General features: G+C 36.8%; 1 protein-coding gene across 13 annotated transcripts in view; it reads right to left on the bottom strand.

Annotated features, from left to right (window-relative positions):
* RAPGEF6 (Rap guanine nucleotide exchange factor 6) overlaps positions 1 to 12,515 on the bottom strand; it is a 234,567-nt gene that overhangs the window by 18,281 nt on the left and 203,771 nt on the right. For 10 of the 13 annotated variants that reach the window (XM_032299185.1, XM_032241306.1, XM_032300644.1 and 7 more), the window contains 3 exons: positions 10,722 to 10,745; positions 7,139 to 7,359; positions 1,438 to 1,626 (listed from right to left, as the gene is read on the bottom strand). In XM_032299185.1, coding sequence (XP_032155076.1) covers positions 1,438 to 1,626; positions 7,139 to 7,359; positions 10,722 to 10,745 — 434 coding nt within the window. The remainder of the gene's footprint in view (positions 1 to 1,437; positions 1,627 to 7,138; positions 7,360 to 10,721; positions 10,746 to 12,515) is intronic. The other 3 variants (XM_032245423.1, XM_032239879.1, XM_032239183.1) reach the window with 1 other exon arrangement.

Genomic DNA, 12,515 nt, shown 5'->3' with positions numbered 1-12,515 from the left:
CAGGATTCTTTTAGCTTCTATGCTTCCTTTGTACAATGAGGGTAAAAACACCACTTATCTTGTGGCATTATTATGAAGAATGATAAAGTTAGTAAAGTACTTTGAACCATGCCTGGCACTCAGTAAGTGGTCTCCCAAGTATTAGCTTTAATTATTATTGTCTGTCATCACTGGATATAATTTCCACTCAGAGTCAGCAAAGTGCTTGTGTTTTCTTGCACATACCAAGCTGTTTCCTCTGCCTGAAGCAACTTCTCTGGAACTTTTGCCTAATTATCTTCTTCACCAATCTTTCAGACTGCTTAGATGTATGTTATTTCCAAAAAGCCTTCTTCTGAAACCCTATCTTACCTCTAAGTTAAAAGCTCTTGTTTTGTTCTTTTATACGTTCTACATATACCTCTGGCATAACAAGAAGACAGATTATACTGAAGTCATCTGTGTGAGTTCCACATCACCCGACTGAAATCTGGCAGAGGAGGGAGTATTTCTTATTCAACTTTGTATCTCAAACAATAAATTAAATAAAGTTCTTCTAAACATATACTACATATAATGCATGACCTAAGTAATAATGCTAGGAAGCAAATCTAACCTAGCTTCTCATCAAAAAGCTAAAAAAATGATACTGTTAACACAAAAAATAAAAGTAATATGGACAATTACTGCCTGGCCTAAAAGAAAGAAAAAGTGTGCTCTATACTTTATAAATATGACATTCTCTTGTTTCCTAATTAGGTTTTCAGAAGGGGTCATTAATGACAAAAACATCATATAGCCATTTTTGGAATAAGCAACTTCATTTCCAGTTTTTTTTTGTTTTTTTGAGACGGAGTCTCGCCCTGTTGCCCAAGCTGGAGTGCAATGGTGCAATCTCGGCTCACTGCAACCTCCACCTCCTGGGTTCAAACGATTCTCCTGCCTCAGCCTCCCAAGTAGCTGGAATTACAGATGCCTGTCATCACACCCAGCTATCTTTTGTATTTGTAGTAGAGATGAGGTTTCACCATGTTGGTCACACTGGTCTCGAACTCCTGACCTCGTGATCTGCCCGCCTTGGCCTCCCAAAGTGCTGGGATTACAGGTGTGAGCCACCACATCCAGCCATTTCCACAGGTTTTTATAGATTTTGTCTGTATTAGATATTTCATTAAATACACCTTTGAATGCAGTAAGCCCTTGGTACCCAAAATGTATTGCTGTAAATCTTCTATTGATCAACAGATTTCAGCATTACAGGAAATCCAATGTTGGCATTTAAAACATATATGCTGTCAGCAAACATCTATAGGCAAAATGAAACATTTTTTGATTCATGAAGTGATTGTATTACACAATCTACAACAGCTTATCTCCTGAACATCTGTAATTATTTTTCATTCTAACTCCCCTGAAAATTTCAGTTAAATGCATGTAATATTAATGGTGTATACTCACTCAATGCAGGGTCTTTTGTTTGTCCCTTCTTCCTGATGGGGTGCAAATTAACAGCGGGCACCTGAAGCACCTGGCTTACTCTGTGGGGTTGATGCAAGTGGACTTTAGTTGTTTGGCCAGCTGATCTCAAAGGCACTGGAGACATTTCAGATGATTTGGCTGATTTTTTCTCACTTAAATTCTTAGTCACTAATAGGAAAGAGTAAGAAATAAGTAACTGCATGTTTTTAGGCAAGGTTATCACCACTGGCAATAATAATTAGTTACTTTCACAAACAGATGGAAAAACATTCCATGCTCATGGTTAGGGAGAATTATTATCATGAAAATGTCCATACTGCCCAAAGCAATCTATAGATTCAGCGCTATCTCCATCAAGCTACCAATGACCTTCTTCACAGAACTGGAAAAAAACACTTTAAACTTCATATGGAATCACAAGCCCCCATAGCCAAGACAATCCTAAACAAAAAGAACAAAGCCAGAGGCATCACACTGCCGGACTTCAAACTATACTACAAGGCTACAGTAATCAAAACAGCATGGTACTGATACCAAAACAGAGACATAGACCAATGGAACAGAACAGAGGCCCCAGAAGCAACTCTACACATCTACAACCATCTGATCTTTGACAAGCCTCACAAAAACAAGCAATGGGGAAAGGACTCCATGTTTAATAAATGGTGTTGTGAAAACTGGCTAGCAATGTGCAGAAAGTAGAAAGTGGACCCCTTCCTGACACCTTACACTAAAATTAACTCCAGATGGATTAAAGATTTAAACATAAAACCTAACATCATAAAAACACCAGAAGAAAACGTAGGCAAAACCATCTAGGACACAGGCATAGGCAAAGACTTCATGACTAAAAAAGCAATGGCAACAAAAGCCAAGACAGACAAATGGAATCTAATTAAAATTCAGAGCTTCTGTACAGCAAAAGAAACCATCATTAGAGCAAACTGGCAGCCAACAGAATGGGAAAAAATTTTTGCAATCTACCCATCTGACAAAGGGCTAATATCCAGAATCTACAAAGAACTAAAACTGATTTACAAGAAAAAAACAACTCCATTCAAAAGTGGGCAAAGGATAGAACAGACAATTTTCAAAAGAAGACATATATGAGGCCAACAAACATAAGAAAAAATGTTTATCATCACTGGTCATTAGAGAAATGCAAATCAAAATCACAATGAGGTACCATCTCACGCCAGTTAGAATGGCAATCATTAAAAAATCTGGAGACAGGTGCTGGAGAGGACGTGGAGAAATAGGAACACTCCTACACAGCTGGTAGGAGTGTAAATTAGTGGAAGACAGTGTGGCGATTTCTCAAGGATCTAGAAACAGAAATTCCATTTGACCCAGCAATCCCACTACTGGGTATATACCCAAAGAATTATAAATTGTTCTCCTATAAAGACACATGCACATGTATGTTCACTGCAGCCCTGTATACAATAACAAAGACATGGAACCAGCCCAAATGCCCATCAATGATAGACTGGACAAAGAAAATATGGTACATATATACCATGGAAGACTTTGCAACCATAAAAAACGATGACTTCGTGTCCTTTGCAGGGACGAATCTGGAAGCCATCATTCTCAGCAAACTGACACAAGAACAGAAAACCAAACACCATGTTCTCACTCATAGGTGGGTGTTGAACAATGAAAACACATGGACTCAGAGAGAGGTGCAACACACACTGGGGGCAGTTGGGGGGGTAGGGGAGGGGCAGTGGGGAATGGGGAGAGTGGGGAGGGATAACACAGGGAGAAATGCTGGATATAGTATACACCTAAAGTAAATTTTTTTTTTAAATGGTTACTTTAAAAGCATCTATTTTTAGCACAAAAAATAAAATAGATTTTCTTAAGAGGAATTTCATTTAAGTACTATAAAATGTTATCTCTATTGCTTGGTGGGTCAGATAAAAGTTCTTTCTAAAATTATTGTAGAATAAGTTGTTAATTTTATCTCCTAAATAATTCCTTTGTTTGTTTGTTCTTTTGAGATGAAGTTTTGCTCTTGTCACCCAGGCTGAAGTGCAATGGCATGATTTCAGGTCACTGCAACCTCCAGGTTCAAGTGATTCTCCTGCCTCAGCCTCTCAGTAAGTTGGGATTACAGGCAGCTGCCACAATGCCCAGCTATTTCTATATTTTTAGTAGAGACGGGGCTTCACCACATTGGCCAGGCTGTTCTCGAACTGCCGACCTCAGGTGATCCACTCCCCTCAGCTTCCCAAGTGCTGGGATTACAGGTGTGAGCTACTGCACCTTGCCCTAAATAATTTTTGAATCCATGAACTTAATTAGCTCCATCATTACTCTGCAAGATTAAGTTAACATTCTCTCATCTTTATTACTGAAATACTTTTCTTTTTTTCCCGCCCCCCTGAGATGGAGTCTCACTCTGTTGCCCAGGATGGAGCACAGTGGTGTGATCTTGGCTCGCTGCAACCTCCACCTTCCGTGTTTCAAGCAATTCTCTGCCTCAGCCTCCGACTAGCTGGGATGACAAGCGCCTGCCATCATGCTAGGGTAAATTTTTTCTTGTATTTTTAGTAGAAACTTGGTTTCACCATCTTGGCCAGGCTGGTCTTGAACTCCTGACCTCAGGTGATCCACCTGCCTCGGTTTCCCAAAGTGCTGGGATTACAGGCGTGAGCCACCGCCGCAGGCCCTGAAATACTTTTCTCATTCTGTCAATTCCAGCATGCCTGCAAGGCATTTTTCACAGAACAGAAGAGTGACTCTTCCAAAATAAATATTTGATCTTACACTTTCCTTGTCCTTCTGCACAAACCTTAATTTATCTCTGCTTTTAGAATAAAGACCCAAATCCTTAAAGCAAGCTCTATATGACCCGGCATGATTTAGCATCAGCCTGCCTCCTTGACTGGCTTACCTTTCCTCTCACCAGTCTCATACTCTCAATAGGCTTTAACCTCTCTGTTCCTCTCATTAGGTTTTAATCTACTTCAAAGTAAGAACTATGTATTTTGTTCATTACTACATCCTTATGTGCCAGTAACTGACTTAAAACAGATGCTTAATAGGTAGCTGTTCAATCAATAAGTCACCTCAACAGCTACAACACAAGAAAACCAGAGATAGTGTTTTCTAAAGCCATAGGTTTTCTGAAAATCAATGTGAGAATTAAAAAACTGAGAACCCTGACTTATAAAAGCTGTCTCCTCATATAAAACCAATACTATAGTCCAAAGGGAAGAAATTCTTCCATCAGGCAGTACTTTTAATCCTTAGGTTATCCAGATGGTTTCAATGCAGGTGCAGCCTCAGGACTTCATAAAGTATTTGTTTTAAACATCAAGGTAAAAGCAAAAATAGATGTTTAAACTCTCTCAACACAGCTATAATAGCTATTATGCTTTTATTATGACAGCCTAGACAATATTTGGGATGATAAGAATCAGAGATTATCTTAGAAAGTCAAAACACAGGGACCCCCCAGGCAAAAATAAGCATCAACTAATTGAATACAATAGGTTGTCATCCAGAGTCATGAAATGCTTTCTTTCCTCTCTCATTGACTGGTCAATGTTAATCAATGACATCTTATTTTAATAACTGCTACAATACAAAGAAAAAAATCTGAGACTACTTTAAAAATAAAAGAGTTCACAGATGAATGCAAGAAACCACATATATTCTAATTAATTAGGAAGAGCCAAATTCTATAATGCTTAGAAATCAACTATTGTTTGGCCTTGGGATAGTGACTATTTAAACATTTAAAAATGAATTACGCATTATAAAGTTGCTCAAACCAAATTAGGGAATATGCATTGAACTAAATGTTCAAATCTAGTTTAAGAAAGAAAGGCCTAAAGATTTTCTTATTTCATATAGATATTAAATATGTAGCATGGGACATCATTTAGTGTTACGAGAAAAGACAGACACAAGTCTGGGGTGAGTGTAGGAAGAGGAAGGCATGCAGATGTATATAAACTGTTTAATAATCATAAGATGATTAAGTTTATATCAAATTACCTGGGAAAATATGACATTGATAATGACTCAAAGCAAGGCCAGAAGGCTTTAATAAGTATGCACATGGCTTTGAACTTTAAAACATGAAAAAATGATAAAGGCACTAAACACTCTTTCAGCTTTTACCTTTAACATGTGCCATTTAACATGTAGCAGCCAGAATGTAGAATGCTGTTAGCTTTTAAAAATTTCTTTCTCCAAATTTAGTAACTTTGATGTACAAAGAATCACAGAAATAAAATATACTTCAACCCTTGCCAAAGTTTTACATTTGAGAAAACAGAGACCAAAGATGAAAAGAACCTTACTCAAACGGTAATCAATGAAACTCAAACTCTGCCTCTATCCTTTAGTAGGTATTCTTTCCATCATACTCCAAATCTTTTCTTATATGTAGGAGCATTCAAGATACTGATTTGATTATGGCACTTATTAAATGGCTCCTTATCCTTATTTTAAAATTGTCAAAACTAAATTTTTAAAAATCAATATTTGTTCTATTTCCAGTTCCTGTTTTCTATTCTTTCTTTTGACAAACTTTTAAAAATTACTATGCAAATACCATATCATTTATCAATCTTAGGGTCAATCCATGATGAATACTACCCCTTGTCAATTAGGAACTTAGAAATAAAATTCTATTGCAATTTTTATGGGCGTAACATTTAACCCAGTGTGTGTGTGTGTGTGTGTGTGTGTGTGTGTGTGTGTATTTATATTATTTGTCTGTGTGTGTGTGTGTGTGTGTGTGTGTGTGTGTGTATTTATATTATTTGTTAGAGACTGGGTCTCACTTGATTGCCCAGGCTGGAGAGCAGTGGCACAGTCCTAGGTCACTGAAGCCTCAAACTCTTGGGCTCAAGTGACCTGCCTCCCTCAGCCTCCTAAGTTGCTAGGTCTACCACACTTGGCTAATTTTAATTTTTTCCTTCGTAGAGATGGAGTCTCCTTGAGTTGTCCAGGCTGGCCTCAAGTGATCCTCCTGCCTAGGCCTCCAGGTGTGACCCACCACGCCTGGCCTGAACCTACAATTTAACTTAGGAAGTACAATTATTTTGTTACAACAGTTTGTATTTCATTATCTTTGATTTCTGCTCTTAGAACTCACAATTTCTTTGATCCAGAGATATATGCATTCTCTTGCTTGTATTTAATTTGAAAAATCAGTATTGAGAACATGATCTTTTTCATCAAATTTTCTAAAGATTACTAATATCGGATTGTGTCTGATTTTTCTTGTTTTACCTTACTACTGGCACTTGTAAGGTACTTATCACTGGTGTTTTAATCAAATTTCTTATATTTTCTAGTTGGTAAATATTATCCTCGAAATAAAAAGAGGTAAAAATCCCACTTATGCTACTCTTTATTTAGGGATAAACGTAAAAATGTTTTCAAACAGAAAGGCTCCTCTATAATGATCCAGTTTTTAAAAAACTTTACAAAGTTTTTTAAAGATCCACTTATTCTACTATTTTTTGCAGAGTGTAGCCATCAGGAATGGACAGGATTCAGAAGGTGATTAATTTGATCACATGATGCTTAAGGTATGCCAGTAATCTTTTGTGAGTGAAAGTTAATTTTCTTGGGACTTAAGCATAATTCTAGAGAAATAAGTTCTTATTTTGTTGTGCTCTTTAGTATCACATAAATGAAAACTTATACTCACAGGTACCATAGGCAGGCTCCCACTGTAATGACATCATCTGGAACTTCTCCTCATCTGTCTCTACATCCAGACTAGAAAGATACTGCTTCACCTTCCTTGCCATTTGGGCATCCTCATACAGCTTCTTGGCATTAAGGAGAGAGCTGCGGCGTGCCCTTTTTTTGTGAGCACCTCCCTGAACATCCAGCATGTTCGAATTTGTGCTTCCTTGACTCAGTGACCTGTAAGAAGATGAAAATCACAATAAGGGGCTGCAGACATGAGAATTAAGCATAGGAGATTGATGATTAAAAGATTTTGTTCTGTTAATGCTATTGCATGCTGATGTAAATGAGTTAAAAGATGAAGAGCATTAATGCAAAGTAATTCGGCACATATGGTGATGTTCTGAATTAAGAACAGGATTTGGCAAAGTACAGAATTCAAAAGAATAGGATAACAATGCCCCTCTGAGCGCCATATTCCATCAGGGCTGTGTTTGTGCCAATGCAACCCATGGCACAATAGTAACAAGAAAAAGCATTCCTCTACCCTGGAGGCTACCCACGCTTTGAGGATATGGGAAAATGCTGGACCAGGACAAGTCCATCCTCAGCCAGGTCTTTGAACCAGGGTTCTTCAGCAATGAGGGTTCTAATGCAGTTTTGCTTGCTGTTCTGCTTTGGACATGCTATTGCCACTACCATTATAGCAGGCTCACTCTGAGCACGTTAACCAATTTTACCAGGAACCATTATTTTGGCCAAACCTCAAAGAGAACTACCAATAACATATTAGCTGAAAATTAACAGCATTTATACGCAATTCTATATAGTCAGAAATCAGAATGCAGTAAAAACTCAATGCTTCCACTCACATAAGGAATGAGTAGGCAACATTTGGGTTCTAGAACTAAGGACCTGGACACCACTTTTGTAATGCCCATGAATGTGACAGAACTGCAAGCTGGGTAGAAATAACCACAATTCAAACAAGCTGCAGCTTCACCTGACTCTACTCTTTTATATAAACATTCTATAATGAGTGCACATCTAGAACCAATGGAAAACAGCAACTGCAATGATGTTTGTCTTTTCTAACAAGGCTAATACAAAATTCTTATACAATTTTTATTTAGATGGTATTTTATTTTGCCATTCTAAAATAATAAGGTTATCTATGGATTGTCTAAATTAAGCTTCATTTTTATATAAAAATATTCTAAATACAAAGACCACAGTGCTCATATATCTAGTTTAAAACAGAACTGAAAATCCTAATGCTTTCATTGTAAATTAAGTGAAATATAGTTCAAAAAGTGTTATGTTTTTTCTTTCACATTTTAAGATCTTTCAAATAGAAGTATATGTAACACTCAATGGGAACTTTTAATTGCTACTGGCCAGGCAGAAACTATGACATGATGTTATTCACACATGCAGAAACCTCAAAATTTGCACAATGGCTTAAAAGAAAATTCAATGACATTAGTGAAATACCCTTTTAACCTCCAGGGACCAAATGATTATACAGAAGTAGTAAATCTGACAACTTCAAGAACATTACCAAAGCAAGTGACAAGAGAAAACTAGCTCTAATTATTTCCAAAGCCAGCCTGGGAGCCCAGAACCAGCAACTTTTGGTTCTTTTGTATTTTTTCAAAGAAATGATGCATTACCAACACACTGGATGGCACAGAGGGCAGTGTTGTATGGGGGAAGAGCGTTCTGGAAAGCAAAATCCAGGAACTAATGACTCTAAAAACATTTCAGAATATTCACATTTTGAATATAAAGAAATTTTAGGAATACCTAAACCAATTTACTTCGCTTTTATTTTCCTTTTTATGTGAATCAATAAAAATACTGATTTTTAAAAACTCAATTTTGACACTGTGATAAAAACCCATAAACAAGTCTATAAGAACTCCTTCAATAAGCATAAAGTAGTATGCTTATTGAAGGTGTTTTACTTTATGGTAACAGTATCCTATTACCATAAAGTGGTAATAGGATACTGCAGTGATTTTCCTTAGTAGTAGATAAAATAACAATGTGCCCAACAATCGATGATGTCTTGAATTCAAAGAAAGGCAGTAAAATCAAGTTGCAGCTATTTAGGACCAAATTTTAACACAAATATTTAACGATTTTATCTTTGTTAATATAAAAAAAAAAGTGGGTTTTGACATATGTAGGAGATACAAAATTCTAATAAATAACATTGTGATAAATGACCATAAAATGTTTTCTAAACTACTTTGAAAACAGAAAATGCTCTGATATAAAATACATATATCTAATGTTCACAGGCATCATACAATGCAACCCTATAGCTGAATCAACAGTGAAACATGTTAACATAACTCATTCATCAAACACACCCAATGCCCACTAAAAGATATTGTCCAAATATTCTTCTTTATAGGAGTAATGCTAGGTGTCAATTTCTATTTTCAGTGAGAAGAACCAAAAGAGACCAAGACATAAATTTATGATCCAGAAGAAAATACATGGGAAACACATAGAGAAGGGAGGAAAAATAGAAGGAAAGTCAAGTTCACCAAGCATTAACAGAAAACAAGACCACAAATGAGACAAGACTTGAGTAAAGGAGGTGGCTCACAAAAAAATTCTTCTTACATGTAATAAAAGCTTCTAACTTCATGGTTCACTACAAGTCTTAAAATAACAAAATTCTTCTTATGCAATCCCTTCATCCACAAAAGACATCTCTTTCTTCATCTAAAAATGAAAGGACTAGGTAGATGATTTATAAGACCTTTAACATTCTATGACTCTAAATAGACACTTGGCTATGTATAAGCGCAGACCTAAATCTACTTTAATAAGAGATAGTGACAGTTTCTGATTCTATCACAACTTTAAAGATAAGGGAGTTTTCAATAAAAACTGGTAAAAATTTCAAACAAAATTCAATCAATGCTGGAAGTATCATGGCATTAGCGGGTCTGAGAAAATAAAATCATCTTCTAGTTGAATTTTATAGTACAGCTTGGATAAGGGCTTCCTCTTTTTGGAAAACTGATGGAAAATGCAACCTTCATAAACAGATGTTTCATTCATTTTTATACACTTATATATTTACTTTTATAAAATGTGGCATTTAAATAAAAGAAAGTGGTGTGAACTCTATCTAGAATCAGACTATCTAGGTTTGGAGCCACCATTAATGAACTCTAAAATTTTAGGCAACTCAACCTTTCCCATCCACACTATGTAAAGAACACTACGTCCTTATAAGGTAATAGCAGAATTAAGATAATTGGTTTAGAGTGCTTAGAACAATGTATGCACATAGCAGGTACACAACAAATATTCACTATCACTGTCATCATCTAACTGACCTAGCTCAATTAAAATCTAAAAAGGACTTACAGGACATCAACAGTGGAAAAGCAAAGGAAAAACAGCTAGTTCTATCACTACTTTCACCTTGTTAGCAGAAGGCGTTTGTCAGGAATGTAGGCTGACAGGGTTAATAGAATGCATGCTATTTTATGTGCGTGCATTAATGAAAAGGATGCAGTATATGTTAAGAGTTGCACAACCTTCATTCCAGTTGCGTCCATGTCTACACTTACCCCAGACTCCGCCACCTCTTCTTCCTGTAAGCAAGAGCCACAAACATTGAAGCATGTGTTTGAATAGGAAAGCACAGAAAAAAGACAACAGTTGAAAGTCAGAGAAACTATGCAGACAGAAAATAACAGAAAAAATTTATCAGGAAAAAATTATAGCTTAACAGTAAAATGACTTTAATGGAAGGCAGGAGGGTAAGATGAGTTATGTATATACTGAAGGTCAAAAAAGCTCCAAAATACTTTCTAAAAATATGCATTAGACCAATTATATTTTAAATACCTAATTCATCTAGAAGCTCATATAAATAAAAAGCTTAAGGAAAAACATTTACTTACTTATAAATTTTGAATTCAAAGCTTTTATTGAAAAAGACCTTAAAGGGGTCAGGCGTGGTGGCTCAAGCCTGTAATCCCAGCACTTTGGGAGGCCAAGGCGGGTGGATCACGAGGTCAAGAGATCGAGACCAACCCGGCAAACATGGTGAAACCGCGTCTCTAATAAAAATACAAAATTAGCTGGGCGTGGTGGCATGAGCCTGTAGTCCCAGCTACTCAGGAGGCTGAGGCAGAAGAATTGCTTGAACCTGGGAGGCAGAGGTTGCAGTGAGCCAAGATTGTATCACTACACTCCAGCCTGGCACCTGGCAACAGAGTAAGACTCTGTCAAACAAAAAAAGAACAAAGAAAAAGACCTTAAAGGAATAGAATTTTTTTTGATATGGAGTCTTGCTCTGTCACCCAGGTTGGAGTACAGTGGTGCGATCTCAGCTCAATGCAACCTCCACTTCCTGGGTTCAAACGATTCTCCTGCCTCAGCCTCCTGAATAGCTGGGATTACAGGCACACGCCACCATGCCTGGCTGATTTTTCTATTTTTAGTAGAGACGGGGTTTCACCATGTTAGTCAGGCTGGTCTTGTACTTCTGACCTCATGATCTGCCTGCGCTGGCCTCCCAAAGTGCTGGGATTACAGGCGTGAGCCACAGCACCCAGTCAGAATTTTTGAACATCTTTTTGACAAGACTTTTGGGCCACTCATTTAAATGATAACATTACAAGGGACATAAAAACATAAAATTTCATTTTTAAGTGCAGATATTTCTCTGAAAGGTGTCTTGTAAGACATGCTGACTAGCAAAAACAACTTAAAATCTAAGTAAAAACATCATTGAAGTCTTCATAATACTATATATCTTTACATTCTTGTTTGATTGACTAAAGAATCTATTTTTTATGTCTGCAAATTGATTACTGTTAAAAGGGGGTGCTTTGTCTAAATTAGATATTCATACACCACCGAAATGGACATTGTTTGTTTAAAAAAAGGTATTACATTTAGTACTGGCTGACAAAACTGATTCAGGAAAAATTCAGTCCAATCTTTAATACAGATGTTTTTATTTTCCCCCAATACCCTATTCTATTTAATCCAGGCCATTCCCAAGAAAACAGCCATGTTTATTAATTTCCTTATCAGTTTTTCTCCTTTGCTCATCACTGAAGTATGGCTAGCACTTAATATATTATAAACTGGTCTGGCAGGGTCACAAATTCTTCATGTCTTCAGGAACCAGGATGTTAACATGTATGAGTAAACAGAGGTCCATATAAGACAACAGGAACTGGTAGGGCCACTGTACAAGGACATGCAATAAAAAACAAACCCTTTTTTGCTTTGGTACCTAGTTCTTACTATTTTCTGCTTCCACACTGTTAAGCAATGACATCTTTCATTACTTGTAGTGATTCTCAACGTGCAGAAGTGGGATGCGCAGGAAAGAGGAATCTGGCACA

Source organism: Sapajus apella, unplaced genomic scaffold (genome assembly GCF_009761245.1).
Source record: "Sapajus apella isolate SASKATOON/1434 unplaced genomic scaffold, GSC_monkey_1.0 scaffold1, whole genome shotgun sequence".
NCBI classification, from domain to species: Eukaryota; Metazoa; Chordata; class Mammalia; order Primates; family Cebidae; genus Sapajus; species Sapajus apella.
This window is presented reverse-complemented; position numbering and strand designations above follow the sequence as displayed.